The sequence below is a fragment of the Talaromyces amestolkiae genome, assembly GCF_001896365.1.
Source record: "Talaromyces amestolkiae strain CIB chromosome Unknown scaffold16.1, whole genome shotgun sequence".
Lineage (NCBI taxonomy): Eukaryota > Fungi > Ascomycota > Eurotiomycetes > Eurotiales > Trichocomaceae > Talaromyces > Talaromyces amestolkiae.
Window position 1 is genome coordinate 681,101 of NW_024468052.1, and position 22,967 is coordinate 704,067.

At 45.7% G+C, this 22,967-nt stretch overlaps 7 protein-coding genes across 7 annotated transcripts; 6 read left to right on the plus strand and 1 right to left on the minus strand.

Moving 5' to 3' along the window:
• Positions 1-3,821: 3,821 nt before the first annotated feature.
• BHQ10_007766 (uncharacterized protein) lies at positions 3,822-8,419 on the plus strand (the record flags this gene model as incomplete). Its single annotated transcript, XM_040880497.1, has 9 exons — positions 3,822-3,926; positions 3,978-4,548; positions 4,608-4,802; positions 4,852-5,375; positions 6,195-6,318; positions 6,412-6,515; positions 6,710-7,424; positions 7,493-7,978; positions 8,037-8,419. 9 exons carry the CDS (start codon positions 3,822-3,824, stop codon positions 8,417-8,419), a joined length of 3,207 nt encoding a protein of 1,068 aa, XP_040736269.1.
• A 497-nt stretch (positions 8,420-8,916) lies between these two features.
• BHQ10_007767 (uncharacterized protein) lies at positions 8,917-9,995 on the plus strand (the record flags this gene model as incomplete). Its single annotated transcript, XM_040880498.1, has 2 exons — positions 8,917-9,648; positions 9,723-9,995. 2 exons carry the CDS (start codon positions 8,917-8,919, stop codon positions 9,993-9,995), a joined length of 1,005 nt encoding a protein of 334 aa, XP_040736270.1.
• Positions 9,996-10,381: 386 nt separating this feature from the next.
• On the plus strand, positions 10,382-12,382 carry BHQ10_007768 (uncharacterized protein; the record flags this gene model as incomplete). The annotated part of the gene is made up of 2 exons (XM_040880499.1): positions 10,382-10,433; positions 10,503-12,382. 2 exons carry the CDS (start codon positions 10,382-10,384, stop codon positions 12,380-12,382), a joined length of 1,932 nt encoding a protein of 643 aa, XP_040736271.1.
• Positions 12,383-12,881: 499 nt separating this feature from the next.
• BHQ10_007769 (uncharacterized protein) lies at positions 12,882-15,089 on the plus strand (the record flags this gene model as incomplete). The annotated part of the gene is made up of 6 exons (XM_040880500.1): positions 12,882-13,003; positions 13,054-13,339; positions 13,389-13,610; positions 13,667-13,713; positions 13,763-14,056; positions 14,114-15,089. 6 exons carry the CDS (start codon positions 12,882-12,884, stop codon positions 15,087-15,089), a joined length of 1,947 nt encoding a protein of 648 aa, XP_040736272.1.
• A 2,087-nt stretch (positions 15,090-17,176) lies between these two features.
• Positions 17,177-18,139, plus strand: BHQ10_007770 (uncharacterized protein; the record flags this gene model as incomplete). Its single annotated transcript, XM_040880502.1, has 2 exons — positions 17,177-17,415; positions 17,473-18,139. The coding sequence occupies 2 exons, from the start codon at positions 17,177-17,179 to the stop codon at positions 18,137-18,139; spliced, it is 906 nt and encodes a 301-aa protein (XP_040736273.1).
• A 790-nt stretch (positions 18,140-18,929) lies between these two features.
• BHQ10_007771 (uncharacterized protein) lies at positions 18,930-19,767 on the minus strand (the record flags this gene model as incomplete). The annotated part of the gene is made up of 3 exons (XM_040880503.1): positions 18,930-19,487; positions 19,547-19,638; positions 19,701-19,767. 3 exons carry the CDS (start codon positions 19,765-19,767, stop codon positions 18,930-18,932), a joined length of 717 nt encoding a protein of 238 aa, XP_040736274.1.
• Positions 19,768-20,607: 840 nt separating this feature from the next.
• Positions 20,608-22,652, plus strand: BHQ10_007772 (uncharacterized protein; the record flags this gene model as incomplete). Its single annotated transcript, XM_040880504.1, has 7 exons — positions 20,608-20,812; positions 20,868-21,269; positions 21,336-21,664; positions 21,751-22,088; positions 22,148-22,295; positions 22,355-22,459; positions 22,521-22,652. The coding sequence occupies 7 exons, from the start codon at positions 20,608-20,610 to the stop codon at positions 22,650-22,652; spliced, it is 1,659 nt and encodes a 552-aa protein (XP_040736275.1).
• Between the last annotated feature and the right edge of the window lie 315 nt (positions 22,653-22,967).

Genomic DNA, 22,967 nt, shown 5'->3' on the forward strand with positions numbered 1-22,967 from the left:
TGATTGGAACGAGGCGATAGTTTCAGCTGTCATCCGAGGCATTGCTTTTCTCCGTCCGTCCGGGTTAAGTCCAATAGTCCATGTTGAGTGATCACCATGATTGGTACTTGGCCAAGCATGTGCGCTCATTTAGACCCAACTGGGAGTCCGAGCGCAGGATGATATTCAGTGATTCACAAGTAGGCTAGTACCCGGTCCGCCGGTCCCGTATCCACAGCCTCAGGGCTCACGAAGTACCTGATCTGATCCTGGTTGATCATGGCCTAGTGCCAATTTAAAACACCGCTTGGCATGTCTAAGTAACCTTGAAATTTTCAAGATCCTAAGCCTGGTGACAGTCCCAAGTGGCTGGGCCGGTGAAGGCCTTGTGACAATGGGAACCCTCAATTTGGGAAATCCCTTTCAAGCAGAAAGCAAGACGAATGTGATCCCAATCAATTTACGAGACTAATACGAACAGCGGGACTTTGACACTCTGTAGCTCCGCCACATACATCACTGATTCGCAAATCCATTGGACGATGCTCGATTCTAAAGCTTAACTAGAGCAATGGTGATAGCTACACGGTGGTGCTTGTAATCGTTCTCCAGTTTATACTTCCGGCCTCTGAGATGGCGTAGATCTTCTGTTCATAAGTCAATGATCCGAGGAAAGTCGAGGTATAGAGAAAAGTATGGCTGATATGTGGAGAATTCAAGTGGAGATGCTGAGTTGAGATTCAAAATCACCCGAATAGGAAATATTCTTTTTAGGGTATCTATTCGTACAGATGACAGTAGGATACCGTACTAAAACATGATAAGCGTAGTTACGCCCTTACCTCGGATAGACTAAGCTCTAGAACGCACAACATCCAGTATCCGCCGTCACTTTCCTCATCAATGAGCTTCGCAAGTCGTGAATCCACATGGTTGGGATTCGATCTTATCCATTAGTAATTGACTTTTTGAGATATGCCGTACAGATTTCGAAGCCACAAAATGAGGTTGCTTGCATCTACAACTGTTTTCATCAACTTGCATGACATTGACCTCTCTTTTGAAAAACGCTCGTCCTAAGAGTTTTCTTTGCTTCAGTCTTCTAGTACGGAGTATGTACCTCGTACATCCTGTGCTAAGACTAAAGGGATTTCTGTTCCGATGTTCCTCCCTTTCTCTTTTTTTTATAATACTCTATATTAAGAAGCGGGAGTCTTTGGTCTGTTTCGTGTAGAGACGGCCTAACCGAGTCCGACATACACGCTTAAGGGCCTGGCCGATCGCTGTGGCTAGTCAGAGTCATCCTCTAAACATCACTGAGCTTACGCCTATTGCCGATTATCAAGCCACTGGATCTTCATGGACCTTGTATTCACCATTAGTTGCTTGTCATTAGAGGCCAGCCATAATTCTAGCCAATGATCATCGCCGGGGAAGCATCCTGAATCTCCGACAGATCGGACTAAGCGTCATTTAAGTCCACTGTCCATGAACCTGCTCCATGATCTAGTATATATTTATTGGCGTAATGGGGTTATGTAGTTTCCGATTACTAAAGCCCCTGAGCATTGACCTTCGTATCCAAGATTCAGTGACGTCGTGAAACCCCCGATTAGATTTGATTTCTTACTCCTTGATGGTCAATGCTAAGCGGTACAGTATCATCAGACCCCTTTTGAGATTATTCAGACACGAGTTGCAGAAAGCAAAACTGAAAGTGTATTGTAGTCGAAAATCATTATACTGGTTCAAGTGCATCACCTTCAAGAGCAATGAGCGACTGACAACGTTGAACGGCCAGGATCTCTGGCTGCTAGTTACAGGGATGATCCTAGTACAGCTAATCAGCTCAGTCCTACAGTAATGCCTTGTGTGGGGGTTACGTGTTTGAGAGGTTCATTTGATGAAGAAGGTATTGGCATCGAATACACACGGGGGTTCGGAACGCGAGTTTACTAAAACTAAAGAATTGGCCTAGCTTAAACTACAGCGAAACAATTTCTGTAGAAAGACTCAAATACCCAATGTTGTGGATAACTCTTAGTCATTTAACTTTAGGACTGACAAATCAGTCTGACTACAGGCTGGGAGAAAGAGGGACGAAGAGATTCTCATTTAGCTCCAAGGTAAGTCGCGCTACAGAGATCTACGGGTGGAGCTCTATCACAGCAGTGGTTATATTACCATTTCATTATGCTTCAGAGATTCAGTAGATGCTGCAGACGCCACACTTGGGATGGTCTTTTCTGCATCAAAATCTTCAAGGTCTATGCATACAACCGCGATCTTAGCGAAATCCGAAAAGCACATTGAGATCGGACGCTGCATGCACAATTAATAAAACTCTACAGTCCATGATGCCGTTTGTTCAAGGCTGAGGCATGTTACTCTGGAGTATGTGCAGTGCCGTCCGTTTCTTACCCTACTAATAATTACTATTGTATAATGCATAGTATCATTGCCGTAGCCACTATATACCCACGCAATACATTCCCTCATATTTGGAATATTTAAGAGGACTAGGGGACAGAAAGGCCTATTCCAACAAGAGAAGAGAGTGCATATCTAGTTCAACCGGATTTACATTCAGCTGATATCCCTCGCTTTGGTTGTTGCATGTATCAACCTCCAATTGGTTGGAATCGAACCATAATTTCGAGGTTCAATAGAGCCTACGTACTGCGTTTGTACTTGTACTGTAATGCAAAAAGCACTTCATCTTCTCACTTCCCCTTTGGTGCCGCAACTGTGGCGGTAGAGTATCGACCGCGTTGGCGTCCGTAGCTGGCCTGTCAGTATTAGTCTCTACTATACTCCGCGTAAATCCGTTGGCATGATGCGTCGATAGGCCCCTAGTGTAACCCCCTTTACCCTTGTCAGTTGTCGCTCATCCGTGATCCCTGTACCCGAGCCCTCTAGCTTGAGATCTAGTGGCTCTATGGGGCCCGCAATTGTCGCGGGAAGCTTTCAATCTGTTCCGGAAAGGCTTAAGAGACCCTCGGACGCCATGGTACCGCATCACTTTGTCTAGACTCGTCTTTAGTCTAATTGATTGCTTTTAGTGTACCCTGAATCTGGGTGTTCTTTTTTGCTTTTCCCCACCGATTTCCTCAACCCAATGTATGAACACTGAGACCCATGAGGAATACCTGCGACCTGAGATAGCGTAGTGAACTAAGGTCGCTAAAGATTAGTTTATACGTACCATGGTTATCGAGGCGGGTCGAAAAGGGCCGTGCCGTCGATAGAGACACTGTCATTCAGCCCGACATCTTCTAAGTAGTCGAGGGCAAGGTATATCAATCCCATGCCACCTCACCCCCAACGACCTCATTGTTCCGTTTTCCAGTCAATTATCATCTTACTATCTTCTGCATTCATCTACTTAACTGTATATCGTTGCTTGAACATACTTCAAACTCTTTCAAGGTTTCTCACCACTTGAGTTCTTCAAGGGCCTTCACTATATAAACACAAAAGTTTCCTGACTTGAAAACGGTGTTCTTGATCAAGTGCTTCGTTGAGCTTTCAAATTTTGTTGATATCGTGGGTGGCCGTTGTGCTTATTGCTATTTGAATGTACCAAATCTGTACGTCAATTTGCATGCTGCATTCTTCTTTTTCTACCTAGGTAGAGATCATTCTTGACTAATTGCGGAGAGATATACAGGAAACCATCTTTTCCGTCGAACAACTTCTCCTCCCAACAAATTACCATACTTGATTAGAACAGCGTTTTTTTGGCATCAACGACTGAAGCACATACGACCATTGCTCATAGCAGCATCTGTTTGTCTTCATATCCTGTGGACATCCAGGATACACGCCTCGATACAACCAAAATGACGATCCGAGATTCTCCATCCACCCGCGATGGCAAAAAGCTAGCAGATACATGTGCATCTGTCTCAAATCCGGCTTACAGACAGTTCGAAAGTCTCGAACCGGTTGGTATTCTCCTTCTTTATCTCTATTCGCACCATACTGACGGCACCTAGGATATCGTCTTCACTGGCACTGTCCCCACGCATTGGGCTATGATGTACGTTGACAGATCTGGAAATGTCAGAGAAATGTCAAATCTACCTACTCCTGTTTTTGATTCCCGTGCGCGAAACGCATTTGCATACGCTCAAGGTCTTTTGCCAAATGGGCAAAACTCTTTGCCTTCTCCGCATACAGCCTACCGTCCCGGCCACAGGGGCCATTCTTCACGGGCAGGACGATCGAAGCGACGAAGAACTGGATTCCGCGAGGAGCCTCTTACTGTTGAGGTTGTTGAAGCTTTTGAAGATCCAGAAGATCAGATCCCTCTAGAAATAGGGGATACGAAGAAAGTCACCGCCTTTTATACAATGGCTTTCAAACGACTGCAGCAGATCAATTGCCGTCTATTGGCTAAAAACATGATCAAAATCATCGAGCCTCGTAAGCAGGTCAAACACCCATACAACGGTGGAAGAAAACCGGGCGGAGCACCTGGTGAAAAGGGAGATCCCGAAGACACAAAACCTGACTGGTGGCCTCGCGATGTCATACATAAGGAGCCTGACCATATCAAGAAAGAATGTAAGTACTAGTGTTCACCCAGTGTCATTTGACTGATTTACTGACCAAGAGAATTGCAGATCGTGTAAAGCTTCTCGTTCATCTCGTTCAAAACCTTCTCCCGATGGGAATAACAGCAGATTGTCTCGAGGAAGCTGTCGGTGACACCAGGAGACATCTCGTACCTGAAGATAAAGCCCCAGAAAAAGCAGCGATATTAGAAGAGATCATCCGTGTAAGAAGGATTGAGGAACGGTATCTAAGGAATGAGATTGGTATGTACAGCAAGATTCGTGGAGCGTACAGAGAGCTGACTATATCCAGATGGAACCACACAAGTTTACGTTACCGACCACGACGGAGCTAGGAGAGGAGAAGATGAATCCGATGATGATTCGGATCCTAAAGTAATCACGCCTCCTCAGAGTGTCACTTCCTCGCCACAGATGCAGCAGCTCGAAGCTTCTCAGAGTCCTCTAGAAGTGACCAGTATACCCCAGCACGTATCGCCACTGGAAACTACATCGGGCTTTCAAATGCCTCCCGATCTAAGCTTTGCGAACCCGGGACAGCGCACACCAGAATATATATCTACGCAGCCAGAGTTTCATCGCAACTTGGCTCATACACCACTAGCAGGCCCGCTGCTGACTCCCACCCACAACCAATTCATGGATCATTCACAATTCGCAGAGACAAGTCCGACAAACCATCTACACGCTGTTGGCCCAACTCATGCACAAGCAGATCCTTCTGCACCATTTACCGGTTGGTCTCCCGCGTTTCAGCAAAACATGTTTTCGCCAGTCGATTACACTAATGGAGCTGGTCGTCAAATTCCACATATGGTATATCCGTCATATGGTTCATATTCCTCACCTCAAGACGTTGCTCAACCTTATGCAGTCTCTGAACTACAACGTACTCGAGATTACGACATGGCAAACATGTATAACCTGCCTTTCCGAACTGGTTCTTTGAGTCACCCACACATTGTACACCGCCGCGATAGTGACGATGTCAAGCCAGGAATGTAAAGAGTTTAGATGTTTCACATCTAAAATCTCAGCAATGCCTAAGATCCTTTTATCACTTCTCATCGGTCTGTCTATGGTTACATGTATATGATATGAACGTTTCGGTCTGCGTTTTTGGCGATTCGGTTTAGTCTGCTTTCGTTGAAGATATTTCAATTCTTGTCAATAAAGGGTTTGTCGTTTTTGCTCTCTTGCTTCCGCTCACACTTGTTTTTGTTTTTGTTTTTTTTTTCCCTTTTGTACAGACCTCTTTCCCATTCATGGAGGCAGCGGATACGAAAAAAGAACTGGCCCAACAGTACAGTTTATCGTTAGTTACGAGAATATGATGAACATGATCACAAATTTATCTCTTGGTACAACCATATTAAACCGAGTAGTTCGAGTGGTCTATACACAGCTGGACGGGCAGGTCGCTGGGATAGGGCTTCTCATAGCGAACTAAAAGCGGAAATTAGCCGACAGCGCGGTCTGATTGGCAATTAGCTGTGGGTTCCTGAGAAAGCTGGGGTACAGCAAGAATCCCCGCAAATTCCTTCAGGAAATTCATTTTCGTCCTTCATCCGAAGATCGATAAGACAGATTTGACGTGACTGTCGTCGCTACTGATTGTCATTACTGTCGCGACAGTCTCCTATTGCTATCAAATACACCGAACTCTATTCGGATTGGATCGTCATGTTTCATCAATGGCAGCAGCATGACCCTGAGCAACGCCCCCGTGTGGCGAGGACGCGAACGGGGTGCCTGACATGTCGGTAAGTACCACATCAAGCTGTAGCACAATGCGACGATGAAAAAAAAAAAAGGAAAAAAAATTACGAGCTCTGACTTCTAACAACGATAGGCGGAGAAAAGTCCGCTGCAACGAAGTCCACCCCAGATGTGGACATTGCTCACGACTACACCTCTCATGTAGTTGGCCACCGGATTGTTCTTTCGTTGTGCCAGGTATTACGAAAGTATCAAAGACAAAGTCGAAGTCGAAGCAAGAAAGGCGAGAGAAAAAACAATCACAACAACAAGCACAACCACAACCAAAGTCGCGATCACAATCGCCACAGAAACAACAGCAATTTATATCAGTACAAGAACAAAGAGTGCAATCGCCCTCAGCTACACAGCCACTATTGGCACATGTAGAGACGCAGCCAGATCAACAACAGCAAATCATTCCGGAAGCAGATTTCAATGAGATCTTCAACTATGCGAGCTTCCTCTGGGATAATGATTCCCCCACGATTTCCTTTCCCACGGGCTCATCGCCCTTGGACAGCTTGAGTACTCCGCATGATCAACTGCAACTATCCATGCCTCTAGCTGTGTCGGAGACCATTAAAAGAACCGCTTCGACAGTCGTCCCACCTTTGTTCATGAGTGACAGATGGATTGGTGATAATGGCAACTTCGTACCTGCCGGCTCTAGTGTCGATGTCAGCGAGTCCGAATTGTCGGACTATTTCGCTCGGTCTACTGCTCCACCTATTCTGGCTCCACTAGAGACAAGCTCTCGATGGTCGCGGATGCGGAAGATGTTGATATATATGTGCAAAAAATCAGAAATGGTCAAGAATGCTGTCATGGCTTTTGCTGCCTTGCAATTCGAGTCTCCGCGCTCAGGCAGCCGAACCATACATACTCAATACTATAATATATCACGAGATATGCTCACTCGAGTTCTTACCGAGGTCTCTACGGATCAGAAACGTCTTATGGTCGAACTGAGACATATACTGGCTACCGTATTTCTGTTGACTTACATTGATCTTTTGGATGATGATGTGTTCAAGGCACATGGTAACTTACGAGATGCCTTTCATGTGATTCAACGGGTCCGGATTGAAAATCTTAGCCTAACAGGTTTGTGACACTATCATAATATCTATTGTGTTTCGTGATAGCATTACTGACTGTTCTTTACCAAAAAGAAAAATGTCTAGTATCCTGGTTGCGGCTCCTCGATGGCCGCGCCGTGAGTGCTGGAGGAGAGGGCCTCTTTCTGGACGAAGATGATCATAATATACCACCTGACATGGAATCGCCTCCTGACACCGTTGAAGGTGGTCTAGAAAACGCGGAGACTATACTAGAGGACGTTCTCACGCGCCCGGCTTCGTCCTTCTTCCAAAAAGTGCAATCCTTCATGGGTCGCATTTCACGAATCGACCCTTGGCACCGCTCGCGCGGCACTGTGGACGACGAGACTGAGGTCATGATTATTGCTCAAAAGATTAGCAAGGATATCAAGGCCCTTTGGCACCAACGACCGTCACTCATGGACCATGCCGTTGCATGCAAATTAGTGCCGCCATTACTTTCTCCATCGTTAGCAAACACATTATCGAGAGCGCTGATGGTATGCTACGCCAATTATCATGCTTCTTTTGTGCATCTGCATCGAGTCGCGTATAAGAGTAAGCAAAACCCCATTTAGTGGTCGTCGAATCATTTTTGGCTAATCTTACCCGAAAGATCTTCCACGAACACCGGACGTCGAAACAGCCCTCTGCGCCATTCAGGAAGTCACAGAGAACCTGATGCGCACACCACACAGTATCCAGGACATGGCGACCACGAACACAATCGAGCCCGTTTCGGAACTTACTTCAAGCAGTCCCCCCTTACCAATTAACATGCTCTGGCCTCTCTTGATGCTCGGCGTGGAATCAGACGATGTGCACCAACGGGCATGGGTCGTCGCAGCAATGAAGAGCATGGAAAGCATCGTTTCCAATGCTGGGATTACGGCCGATGTGCTGGAGGAAGTGATCAGACGACAGGATGAGGCGGGGCAGAGGATGGACATTCGGCAGGTTATGCATGACACTTTTACGAGGGCTTTTGCTATTGTCTAATTCAGACATTGAGAGACCATCCTAAGAGTGAGACACGGTGAAGACATGGATGAAATCCTGGATTTAATGGTTAATGACTTATATGCTTTATACCCCGCGTTTACTGATTGACTTTGAAATACCATCACGCTCGTCGATTTTTATCATAGCTACCAATCATTGTACAAACCGTTCTAGCACGCCGACCTTGAGCACAGTAGCAGTAGGAATTTTCGGCAGCCAGAAAAAGTCCCCCTCAATATGTTATACGGACAGAGTCGGCCTTGATGCCGAACTATCATGGAGAACCTCCGGCTCGCTTACTTTCCCAAAACGGAAACTCAACGCCCTTTTGAGTCTCCAAGAATTTAGGGTCGCGATTATCCGCTGCTTTTTTTTTGGTTTCGTATAAGAAGAAAATGACCTGCAATAATCCTCTTGCTTTGTCCTTTGTTGCATTGGTTTATACTCTCTCTTCCGTCTATAATTCTTGAAATCTACGTTCGACGGCCGACAGAATGGGATCCGTCAGCAAAACCGGAACTCCTTACCCTCCCGGTATTCACGTCCCCAGCTTGACCTGGTTCAAGTCAGACGAAACCCAATCCATCGACTGGGACATTCAGCAAAAACATCTCGAGTTTCTAATCAGCAGCGGCCTACCGGGTGTCGTCATCTGCGGCACAAACGGTGAAGCTGCAGCAGTCACAACCCAAGAGAAAGCAAAGCTTATAAGCCTCGCGCGCTCAGTTGCGCAGAACCTCGGGCGACCAGAGCTCACAATTACATGCGGCACATTCGGTGCTTGCACACAGGCGATTATTGAGGATACCAAAGTAGCTGCAGAAGCTGGTGCGGACTTTGCGCTTGTTTTGGTGCCTTCATTTTTCCACTTTGCGATTGATCAGGATGCCATTATCGGCTTCTTTCAGGAGGTTGCTTCTGCTTCTCCTATCCCCATTGTTATCTATAACTTCCCCGGAGTAGTGAGCGGATTGAATGTGAACTCCGAGATGCTGCAAATTCTGGGTGACCACCCCAATATTGTCGCTGTCAAGCTTACCTGCGGTACTATTGCGTCCGTGGCGCGAACAGCGGCCAAATTCGGTCCCGGTCTGGACTTGAAAGATAATAAATACGCTGGACAGCCTCAATTTGTCGCTCTTGCCGGTCAGAGTGACTGGCTGGTACCTGCCTTGAGTGTTGGTGGCACTGGCTGTGTCACTGGTATGGCAAACTTGTACCCCAAGGTTAGTGCCTTTCCAAATAAGAATTTTCACGATCTTCAAAAATCTTGTCGGTTGCTAATTTGATGTATCCAAAGACATGCATCGAAATATTCAACCTCTATGTCGCCGGCAAAATAGCCGAAGCTGAAGAACTCCAGATCAAGCTCGCCAGCGTCGAATGGGGCTTTGGAAAGGGAGGTATCAATGGCACAAAATGGGTTGTCGGAAAATTCCTTGGATACCCAGAGGAGAGCACATGGTGTCGACGACCGTATCCCAAGTTCATGGATAAAGGAAAACGGGAATGGATTGAGACCACCGTGAAACCACTTCAAGAGATTGAAGTCGCTCTTGTGAAGAGGCGCTGACCTTGTCGTTGAGTTGAGTACGTCGTTTTTGCTGAGTTACCTAGCGTTATTAGATAGAAAGTAGCGACCATCACGACCACAGCCACGATTAGGCAGGCGTCGCTGAAGAGACACAACGAATAGAATGATTCATGGTCCTATGGAGCCCGAAATAGTAAGCGACATTAGCGGAGACTTTAATAAATAACCCAATACTTTTTCAAAGTACCATAACATGAATCAGAATGAGTCAGAAAAGGCCTTGATTGAGGCTTTGTGAAATTCTTGGGACTTATCGGGGACTCTTTCGGGCCTCACGGCGATAACATAAATAAGCCGCCTTATCGCTCGCCCTTAAACTGTCCCGCCACAGCTCATCGCACTCAAACATTTGAACACCACACACAATGGCGAACAACGGATCGCAAACCGAGGACTTGCTGAAGGGGCCTCTATATGGTAAGCACTGATGTTACAAATGAACTGTCGCTGGTGGACTTGATTTCCTGACTGTGGTCTTTGATGCAGTTTACGACCTTCCCTCCAAGCTTCTGTCAAACCTGACAATCAAATCCAACGCGCAACTTGTCGCAACGCTACCAACGGACACAGTCGCTACTCCTATCGAACCTTCTGATCGCGATACCGCTGTTCCAGCGTCAAACTCATGTACACTCTGTCAAACATCTTTTCAAAATGTGCAAGAGCACCGTGAGCACGCTCGATCGGACCATCATCGATATAATGTCAAGGCACAATTGCGGGGCAACCGACTGCTGAACGAGGCGGAATTCACCAAGGCGATCGGAGAAATTGACGAGTCGATATCGGGTTCGGAAAGCTCGGAGTCAGAGGAAGATACCTTTGAACCTCATGCGTCCGATTCAAACCTAGTGGCGCTATTGAAAAGACAGGCAAAAATCTCGCAAGACGAAGGCACGGCGGCACCGCAAGAGAATAATACGCCGAACAGGCAGCCCATAATATGGTTTTCTAACCCCGACCTTCCCAAGAACACGGCCTTGGGTGTATACAAGGCAATTTTCTCGAATGAGGAACAGCAAGAACCAGAGCATATCGTTGATTCCTTGCGAAAGAAGCAACTAGAGCCTATCAAAAGGGTGCTTAACACCGACAAAACTCCTTTGAATTATGGACCACATATCTTCATGTGCATGATCGGCGGTGGCCACTTTGCTGCGATGATTATCGCACTTGCGCCTGAGATACAAAAGCGACAGGGAGGTATCGAAGAACGTCAAGCTAAAGTCCTTGCACACAAGACTTTCCACCGCTATACCACACGTAGGAAACAAGGTGGCGCTCAATCTGCTAGCGACGCAGCCAAGGGTGCTGCGCATTCGGCTGGTTCAAGCCTCAGAAGGTATAACGAGGCTGCGTTGGAAAATGACATTCGCTCTCTACTTAAGGACTGGAAGGCTATGATTGACACAGCACAACTCATATTTGTTCGGGCAACGGGTAATACTAACCGAAAGACTCTATTCGGCTCATACGAAGGACAAGTGCTTCGAAATAATGACCCTAGATTGCGAGGCTTTCCGTTCAGCACCCGTCGTGCCACCCAAACAGAACTCATGAGGTGCTTCAAGGAACTCACTCGAGTCAAAGTTAGTCAAATAGATGAAGCTGCTTTGGCCGCTGCACAAGCAAAGCAGCGCGAGACGAGTGCCAAACCCGTCAAACCAGCTCCTCAACCAGCGGCTCCAAAATTATCCGAAGAGGAGGAGGCTGCAATGCTACATACCTCACAAATCCAAGCGCTTATTCGCCGATCGAAAGCGCCAGCTCTCTTATCCTATATCTCGAACAATGCTATTCCTCCGTCTTTCAAATTCTTCCCCGCAGACGCACTTCAAAACCACCACGCCCCTACTCCACTACATCTTGCCGCCTACTCCGATTCCCCTGCGCTAGTCATCTCTCTTATAACGAAAGCCAAACTTGATCCTACTTTGAAGAATGACGAAGGAAAGACGCCGTTTGATCTTGCTGGAGATCGTGCCACCCGTGACGCGTTCCGAGTGGCGAGGCATGAATTGGGTGAATCGGCCTGGGATTGGGAAGCCGCGCATGTGCCATCACCGGTATCTCAGTCCGAAGTGAGCCAACGTCAAGCGAAGGAGAAAGAAGAAGCCGCGAAAGAGGAAGCCAGCCGTCGCAAAGCCGAGATGGAACGATTGAAAGCTGAAGATGCTGCCAATGCTGCCGCCGTGGAGAAGCGCAAGAATGCCGGCGGCAAGAAGTTGGCTTCTCTAGACAAGACGGCCACAGAGAAGCGAGAAGATGAGATGCGTGGAATGACACCCGAGATGAGGATGAGGTTAGAAAGAGAGCGCCGTGCTCGAGCTGCGGAGGAAAGAATTCGTCGCATGCAAGGAAGTTGAGCAGTTGTTTGACAATGCTTTTTTCCTATCCGATCACACAGCTCGCGCTAGCTGCGTATAACGGACGACCGTTGAACCTCATTGGAGTCATCAAATACTTATATGACACCCTTTGAGATTAGTATTTCATGCAAATACCGCGTCGTTGGCATGCATCTTACTGGGATGCTCCGAATCCCTTGAACCTAGTAGCGTCCACTTGAGACATATACCCGACACGCAATTGACCGAAAATTTATCATGTTTAATGAAGCATATTATTATGGAATGAGAATTTTCAGCGATCAGGTACAGGTAGAAATAGAAATGAAATACATCCGAGGAAGGTGCTTTCCCGAAGGAGTTGGTCGTACCTTCCTCAGTTACCATCTTCGCCTATGTGCTAGGTGCTCCTTCCTGAACAACCACAAGAATCCTTCAACCTGCACTTTTTCCCCTCAATAGCCGTAGATTTAAAACAATCCCCTTTGAAATTGTAGTTGCCAGCCGTTTGTGAACAATGGCGACGCTCGATTGTGTCGGAAAACTGTACCGATGGGATCCCCTGACCAAGCAGGCCACTGGTCCGCACGCAATCTCAGCATTTCATCCGTTGCTTGTTGGCCGAAACAGAAGATCATGGTGCGTTTGCGTCTTTGTATACTTGTCGCTTCTGATGACTGATTTCCTAGTCAATATGTGTTTGACGATGCATGTGTCTCCAACCAGCACCTTCGGATATACACGGTCATATACGATCTCGAGAATCCTTTGAACATCGCTCCATTGGTGTACGCACAGGACATTTCCACGAACGGGACTTTCTGGAATGGGCAGCGTATTGACAGAAGGAACGGCGGTGCGGTCCTTCTTAGCGATGGCGATATCCTTCGGCTGTCTTCAAAGACTTTTCTCGAGTTCAGATCTGAATACCAATCCGCTAGACCACTGAACAATACTCAAGAAAAGGAAATCAAGGTGATATACACGAAACTTTAGTCAGTTAAACCGTGCTAATATCTTATAGGAGTTTTCAAAGGAGTATTTAATCTCAGATCGCATCTTAGGTGAAGGTGGCTTCGGCCAGGTTCGCATGGCCGTTAACCTCGACACCACTAGTCAGGTTGCTTGTAAGATTGTCAATCTTTGCGCGGTTAAAGAGATTCCTCCGAGAAGGGAAGACGACCATGGTACAAATCTATTGGAATTGCAGAAACGAGAGGTGGCTATCCTGCAGAAGCTGTGCCATGTAAGATGAACGATCTTTGTTGCTTGTATCGATTGCGACTAATATGAATATGTTAGCCCAATATCATCGGGGTGGAGAAAGTGTTCATGATGGAAAGTTCATTGTTTGTCCAGCCTCTATACGCAAAAATATGACTTCCCTAACAAAGACAGGTACATTTTCGAAGATCTCATCACTGCCGGAGATCTATTCACATTTGTTGAATCGAAAGGCGGTAGTATCACGGATTTTGAGGCGGCTTCCGTAATTCAGCAGATCTTAATAGCTGTAGACTACCTTCATGAAAACAACATTGTTCACCGGGACCTCAAACCAGAGAACATTCTTATGACTTCTCATGGAGTCAAACGGCGGATTGTGTTGGCGGACTTTGGTTGTGCTCAAGTCGTCTCCCCTGGAACCAAGCGAATGTCGACAGTAGTCGGGACATGGGATTATACGGCTCCGTATGCTCAGTCTAAATGTTCCATTTCTATACGGAAAATGAATCTGATAAGATACAGGGAGATTTACAATCAGGTGAAAGCTGGCTATACGAAGTCAGTCGATCTGTGGTCAGTTGGCTGCATCGCAGTTGTTTTACTGACTGGTACACCTCCATTCCCCTACTCGGCTTCCAGTAATATTGAATACAATGAGCCTGGCGATTTGAATGAGATGTTCATGAATCATAGGTGGAGCGAGGCGAGTAAAATGGCACAGAGCTTTGTTCTTTCTCTACTAGTTCTGGATGAAAGAAAAAGATTGACTGTCAAGCAAGCCTTGCAACATCCCTGGTTTGTGAACGAACAATATCAATCAAAATTGAGACAGCTCTATGAAGAGGCAATTCGGGACTGGCAGCCTCGAAGTGATATTGTTCCCTCCAATAGCGAGAACTGCTTTCAGTTTCTTCATAAGGACTTGGACAAGGCCCCTGGAACTGCGCTCACGCCAACAATGGAGCCTCACAAGTATCGGATCATCAGATCTGTATCTGAGAAACGAATTGCCAATGAGACGGCGAGAAACGATAAATTTGTGGAAGCTAGTTATCCCAGACGCGGACTATACATGCATGAAAGAGCTACTCGCGACAAGATATGTGTTTATCAATTTTCAACGCCATCCTCGAATACCTGCCCCTCTTTCAGTCCACAGGCTTGGAAAACAACGCCTTCTATTAGGAAACTTGCTTCCACGTCTAATAAACCGGGCTTGAACCAACTAAATTTCGACGTTGGTACTCCGAAGAGACCTAAAGCTGAGTTGACTACGGGACATGAATCATGGGCATACACCTCGGGAAAGCTGACTGGCAAGTTTCACATGCCTGCTGGGATAGCAGTAGTGGCCTCCAAGAGTATCACGAGTATTACAGGGGCTAAGAGGAGCTTTGATGAAACACATTCTCAATCACCGGAGATTGGCGAGGTCTACGAGGAGGTCGAGAACAAGATCACTGGCAGAGTGCAACGTATTCCATATCAGGAGAAGTGAGAGGCGAATGTTTGTGCTATAATTTGCATTTTTAGGGATACCTGATCGACTGAAAGATGAAATCAATCTACTGTGTGATTTTCTATTATTGTTATGATCTTCTCCGATGTTCTGAAAAGCAATACTTTTAATAGCCATGTATTATCAATCAAATAGGTCTACTTTTCGAGACCCTTGCATGCTGCACACGATGTTCGGGTTTCAAGAATCAAGAATCTCTATGGAAATGGCATCACGTTATCAATTTTGCTAGAAGGCCAGCTCTTCAGACAGCACAGTATCTGGATTTAGACGGTATAGTGTCTAGAAGTCTGAACCTTTGACACCACCTTACCCATGAGCCTTTGCTTTGTCCTGTACCCTTTAACGGACATATCATCTTACCATCAAGTGAACGCATCACCCAAGCTTCCCCGCCCATCTGCAATATCCATAATTTTCGGTCGAATTGTTGCTCTAGAAGAGCCTGCGCTTCACCAGCATACATGAAAACGTTCCCACCCACCTCCTTCGGGTCCTCTTCGTCCTTGCAATAGACTCAAGGTCTGCAACTGTATACGCAGTTGTCTCATAACACGACAACATTTGAGCTTCATCCTCGGAAGTACGAGATATGCATATCCTGTTACCGCCTAATCCTGTTGCCCATTGATAAAAGCGGGATAATCACCCCATTGCGCGATAGTACAGCCAAATACTTCAGCTTTTCGAAGTTTTGCTTCTTCTGGTAGCTCGATGATTTGCTGTAGTTGAAATGGAACTTTGAGTGTTCCATAGATGAAATAATATACTGGGAATTCAGGAGGAAATGTGTATGCTTTGCTTGTTGTAGTAAATAGTCTTCTGGAGCGGAATTAAGCATAGCATAGAAGGGAGATGATAGTTCCGCATTGGCTGAGAAAAGGCTCAGGAACTTGGGATCTGGGAGGACCTCTGATTCTTGTGTTATCTTGTTAGAGAAGGTGGATTTCCAGCAAGTTCAAGGAGTTTAATAATCAGGTAGACTATAGGATGGTAGGGAATTGTGGATATTCAATCTAAATCCTTTGCAGCCTATGACTACGGCAGATAATACGTGACTAACTGTTTGGTTCAGTCATTTTCCGTCACACGAAATCCAATCCATTTCTCATACATACCCAGCTTACTGGCATCAGTTACCAAGTATTATGATAATAGTCTTGTTAGTTGCCATTGTCGATAGGGAGTTGGTTAAGTCAAAGATCTTTAGATAGGCTCTTCGCTATGCTTTTATGCATGGGCCGCTGTTGATAGCTGTTGGATCAAAGAATTGCTACTACCTAAGAATTCTTAGATTCAATGCTACCGAGTTTCACAAAGGTTTAGACCAGAGGAAAGAAAAAGCGCGAAGATTATTACAGAAGCTGAAGACAGCCAAGACGAAAGCAATCGGGGCTGCCGATGTACATTAAAACTGGTCATATCACAACAATCATAATTATCTATTCATTATCGATATGTGTTCCAATACATTTTAAAGCCTTACGAAATTGGTTCGATCTGCGTATTCTACTCGTTGTATAGTTACCATTCACTCTCCAATACAAATCTCATCCATTGCTATCAGCACCGGTGTCGAATCAGACCACATGAATCGCATTCTGTTTTGGCATTTCCTCCTGGTTCATGAAGTTCCCTCATGGGTGAATAGTCCAGATTGATTTGTGGAGAGTACATCGGAATCCTTAAGACGTCGACTTCAAAAGTTGGAATGCTCCCTTGAGCGGAACAGTATAGGATCTCCGATAATATACGCTGTATCTCGCAGGTTTGTATTGAAATCGCCGTTGTATCGAAATCGCCATTATCACAATAGTTCCCGCAGTAAGGGGTTGTGAAGAATGTCATCTCGAGATCGGACCGACATTGGGCAATTCAAGATGCTGGATATCTTTATAAGAACAAATGAGGGCAGCATTATCGCATCCATCTGCTGGAAATTAGCAGCATCGGTGTTCCTTGCCCACGACAAGTGGTTTATCGCAAGAGTCGTTCATTAAGCCGAAATTTTTTGTTTCCATTCGTTTTCTTCATTTCTTGCTAGATACTCTAACCTCATCTCTAAAATGTTTCGACAAGGTACCCTCTTCGCTCTCTCGACACTGTTGCTACAGTATGCACTAGCAGCACCTGCGTCCCATGGCGGTGATGAAGACTGGGGCGTTCCTGCCAAAGGCAACTGGAAGAATCCCTCAGTGTCACACGGCGGATCTTCTGACTTTAACCACGGCGGTAGCGGTGGATTCGATAACAGCCATTGTAACAATAACGAGGGTGTTGCAATCACCACGACGGTCACAACATGGTAGGTTATGGGACTTCGCTTCATTCACTATACGAGTAATCTGATACAAGTATGTAGCCCTGCAACAAATTCGGCTACGGCGACAAGAACCGTGACCGTTACCACTAATGGTGGTGGCAATGGAGGAACGACCACGGTCATTGAGACTATCAGCTCTTGCACATCATCCACCACCGATTACGTGACCATCACGGCCAATGGAGTCGTGACTACTACCACTGTAACCGTACCGACAACTACGACTTCCACCGTAACAACCGGTGGAACAACTGTCACGGTTCCTGCTTCAACTTCCACGGTCACCTCCACTCAGACGGCAACAACGACCGATACCAAAACGGTCACCAACAACGAGATCGTGACCACAACTGCCACAACTACTAGCACCTTGACCATAGAATTCTCCACGACTATCACTGCCGACAATTGTGCAGCCACTGATCCCGGTGTTCCATCTTATGGCTCATGCTCTGATCCTACAATCAGATATGAATACGGTCTTGATGGCCGTACAGACTATTCCTACACAACGAACAATCAGGCTGACTTCCCATTTGGATCATCTCCTAATATCGACCCGGTGGATGGACTGATCTGTAATCGTCTACGTAGTCCTTGCAATGCTCCGGAGGAGACTGTGCAACGATGCTTAGAGTCAGCGGAGATTGTCAGTCAGCTTTCGGGCCAGGAAGCTGCCGATGTTTGGAATTCATTGATGACTTGATCAGCTTTGTTTCCAGTATTTGGAGCAGATTGAAGGCTTCTTGGCGGAAGTGGATCGTCTTGATACTCGTGGTAGGTGGAAAGCAGCTTTCATCTGGCTGCTAGTCATTTGGTTATGCGGGTAGTGAGATATATCTGGTTTATTTTATCTAGATAATATTTTAATGAATCGTATATTCAAAATTATACAGAACAACACCAATTCCGTGCGATGGAATTTTCTCAAACAGGTAGTAGTATTATGCTTTGGGCTACAGGGCAATTTCATGAACAGGAATCCTGATGCGACGTGTAGGATCAAATTGCACGTTATTACAAACACAAATACAATCTCTAGGATTTGTGTAATTTTCATGATTATATGCTGCTTGGATACAGTTCTATTTGTTAGCTTTAACTCTACGCTTTTTAGGTTGGAACAGCCATAGACCAGTTCCTCTACATCTTAACAATTATAAAATTGAATTTCTTAGGATATGCTACCTAGCCCATGATAGAGCGCGTCACGTCTCTTTTGACTCGTAACTCGATAGCCATCAGCAAGGGCATTGCAAAAATCGGAGATTGATAGGCATTCAAAAGGATTCCATATTTTGATGTAGGCTCTGAATAGGATTGAAGATCTCACAATCTCATTCGAGTTCAAGCTGAGGCTGGCCTCTACTGATGGCGATCGGGCTAGTCCGACCACCTAGAACGCTTCTACTTCACTGTGTTATCATGTCGTTGCATTAAATATGTACAGAAAGTACCACGACGTTTGAATTGACTAAATATGATAAAATATTTAGTCATAACTTACTGGACAAGGTTGAGATAATCCAGTCCGTGACTGCGTTCGTCGAGCTCCCAGGCTGACGATGTGCACGGAAATCCATGAGTGGGCCGTCATGAGCCTCGTCTATTGCAATGTATGCAGTCAAATCGGCAGAAGACCTTCGTTTAAGCACGTCAACGAACTGAATGATATGATCTCGGAAGAGCTCCTCATGGCCACCAGTTACTAAGATGTGGTCTACAATTTTCAAATCCTGCCACCAATTCTCGGGGACATCAAGTGTCATACCCCAGCCGAGACCCTGACAGGTTTCTTCACGCCAAGGTGAATGGCCAATCAGATGATCACCCCATTCACGAATTGTCTTGTAGGAAAGAGAGTCGACACTGAACCGCTGGCGATATGATCGGGTTGTGAGGCTGTTGAGACTGAGAAGAGGAGATACCACAAAACAGCCCCGAAGATGGGTCTCGAGGCTAATACTCAGGTCAACCTCTGGCCGCGGGTGATGGAGGTGAGATAAGAGTGATAAAGCCAGGTGACCACCGGCCGAGTCACCGCCAATAAGGATCTGTTGCTTTGGTATGAGCTTTGGCGCACAGGAAATGATGCTTCATTGGAGTCACGAACATCACCAGGAGTGTATCCGCAAGCCAAAACAGCTTTGAAGGCGCTGATAGCCTGTATCATCTGCCGGGGATAGCGCTGGCTCGGGACCAGATCTTGAAAATTTTATGTCAATATACCAAAAGTACTTGCACATGACAGGATACTTGACACTGACCATACTCGAGGATGGCAACACCAACATTCAAGCCGGTCTCGTTGCATTTTTGAAGTGTGTAATTCATCCATTCAAGATGACCCTCAGATAAAGGCATGACATATCCTCCTCCTGCTCAAGAAGAACGATTTAACTTTCCTTTTCCGGTAAAATGGGTGCTTGTGCAAGAGATATACCATGAAAAAACAGTATTACCTTATTGGCTCCTGTCGATCCAAGCCACAATAGATGGGTCTTCTCATCTTCGAGTACCTGAATCCTAGGTACATTGCTAACAGAGGAAACCCAACGAAAATAGGTGTCTATAGTTGATGGTAGGATAGTTTGGAGATAATGAGCTGGAATGTAAGATATGAAAGAACGCGCGGTTGCATTTCCGACAGCTGCTCCCATGGGAAGGCGCTGTAGCCAGGCTCGCAACACTGCTCGAATGACATTGTACGTGGCTGCGGGAATCACAATTCCAATAATCTTAAACGACAAGCAGATCCTTGCTCCGATTGTCAGGTCCGCGAAAGGCATGACGAAAAGAATCCAGCCGAGACCTGATAAAGCAAGTACGTTGTACTATCTAGGTGTGTATCTCTTATTTCAAGTTTTCATATCTTTCCTTTGCGTACGATCAAGGAAAAATTTTGACGAAACACCTGGCCTGGACATTAATTGATTTACAGAGGTGTATCGGAACCATCCCGGGGTAGCATCAATGAATTTTCGGAGCATTCCGTAAGCGGCGAACATGTGAAATTCGTAGAAGCGAGGCAACATTAGATATTTGACAATAGTAGTAATAATATCTGAGATCTAAAATCTGCATATAGATCCACAAGTAAGGTGTCCAGTGTGTCGAATCTTTACAATCTTGGAAATAGCCTAGATCAAGCCGCCGTCCTCGAAATCAACGACCATGGCCGCCCAGACAAGAGATCATGATTGCAAGCCATTCGAGTCTTATAGCATCCCATCGTACAGTCAGGTTGCTTGCGTTGGCACCGGACTTAGTGCAATCGCACTTGGAGCCACTTTGAAGCGATGGTACAACTTTGACGACATCCGTTTCTTCGATCGTCAAGATGACTGCGGAGGGACTTGGTATATCAACTCATACCCTGGTACAGTATCTGGTTTGAAACATGTTATGAGACTTTAGAAACTAACGGTTGACAGGATGTGCCTGTGATGTTCCAAGCGCCCTTTATAGCTTCTCATTTGCGAGCAACCCCAGTTGGACAAAGCTTTATCCAGAAAATTCGGAGATCAAGAAATACGAGGATGACGTGGTCAAACAGTATGGGCTGCGAGAGAAAATGAGTTTTCGAACAGAAGTCAAAAAGTGTGTATGGCGAGACGATGCGAATCGTTGGCTACTTTTTCTACTCGATCTTGATTCTGGAAAGTCATCCACGCATGAGTGCCAGATATTGTTCGCGGCAACGGGACAATTAATCGAGCCTCGTCCGTGTGATATAACTGGAACCTCATCATTCGAAGGGCATTTGTTTCATTCTGCACGTTGGGACCATAGCGTTGACCTAAAAGGAAAGAATGTTGTCATCGTTGGAAACGGATGTAAGTCAATCAGAAATTTATGAATATCATCTCGTCAACACTTCACTCAAATAAATTTTCCCTTAGGTACCGCAGCTCAGATTGTGCCAGCAATAGTGAAGCAGACAAAATCCTTGACTCAGGTAATTCGGAGCAAACACTGGGTACTCCCAGCAGTCAATTTCACATACCCCAAAGTCCTTACATGGATCTTCCGCTATGTGCCCTTCACCATGAAGCTGCATCGCTTCCATATTTTTCTCTTGGCTGAGAAAGATTTCCTTCTTTTTCCCATGACTAAGGCTGCTGCTAGACTTCGAGCGAAGCGACAAAAGGAGGCAGAGAAGTATATGCGCGATACTGCGCCGGCTAAGTATCATCAAAATCTCATACCAGATTTCGATATAGGCTGCAAGGTAAGGGTTTATTGCTATAATTGATCGCCCAGTCTTTATCAGCCTCTTCCAACCAAGATTGTGTTAACGTTGTTTCATTCTTTTAGCGCCGCATATATGATCCCGGTTATCTTAAATCTCTGAGCAGCAAAAATTTCCAACTAAAAGAAACCAAAATTACTGAGATTTTACCCAATGGTGTGAGAACCCCAGAGGGCATCATTCCCGCCGACGTAGTGGTTTTGGCAACCGGCTTCAAAACAAATAGTTTCATCCCTTATATGACAGTCCGCGGAATCAATGGGACGATTCAAGACCACTGGGAACAATACGATGGGCCTGAGGCCTACAACTGCTCCGCCATGAGCGGCTTCCCAAACTTCTTTATACTCCTGGGTCCCAACTCGGCAACGGGCCATACATCCGCGTTGATGGCTGCTGAAAAGTGAGTATAATCCAAAGCTGTTAGCCCAGCTCCCCGGAGTGTGCTGATCAATGTGACAGTTCAATCAACTATGCTCTTCGTATTTTGAAACCTGTATTGAGGGGCGAAGCGGCCTCGGTTGACCTCAAGCAAAAGGCAGAAGACGACTATGTATACAAGGTTCAAGGCGCTCTGCGAGAGCGTATCTGGAATGCTGGCTGCGCATCGGTAAAACTTCTCGGTCTTGTACACTATGTACTAAACAAGATGACTGATGTACTTTATAGTGGTACCTCAATGAGAAGAAGTGGAACGCCATGTCTTATCCATGGTCTCAATTCCATTATTGGTACCGCAGTACGTTTCCAGTATGGTCTGATTGGAAAGTCAAGGTGCGTTGATTTGAGCATATAACGAGATGAATTTTTGATGCTAAATTTTATGCGCTTTTAGATGGCTCGTAAGCCATCCACGAGACATCCTAGCAGCAAAGTATTGTTGATTGTTATCGGTATTACTGCAGGTTTGCTTCTCAAGGGGTATCAACCCAATTCAAATGCTCTTCTGCAACCTGTACAATTCTAGAGATTACAGAAAAGGAAAGGGTTGTTTTATAATGTATAAATTCCTTATCTTATTCAATATACATGTACCCAGGTACTCTCCACTTTTTGACCAGAGTTGACTTAAGAATATTGAAATTGATAAATTTGAACATATATGACAATATACTGCCAGCATAATTAAGCTATGCTCAGATTATTTAATAGAACTCAGCAGACTTCAGATTTGCATTTATCAATCCACTAATTTGCTACTGCTTCATATGGCTATCCAGCTACCACGTAACTATCTACCAGTGAACTGTGATGATATAAAGCGGAGAACTTATAAGTGCTA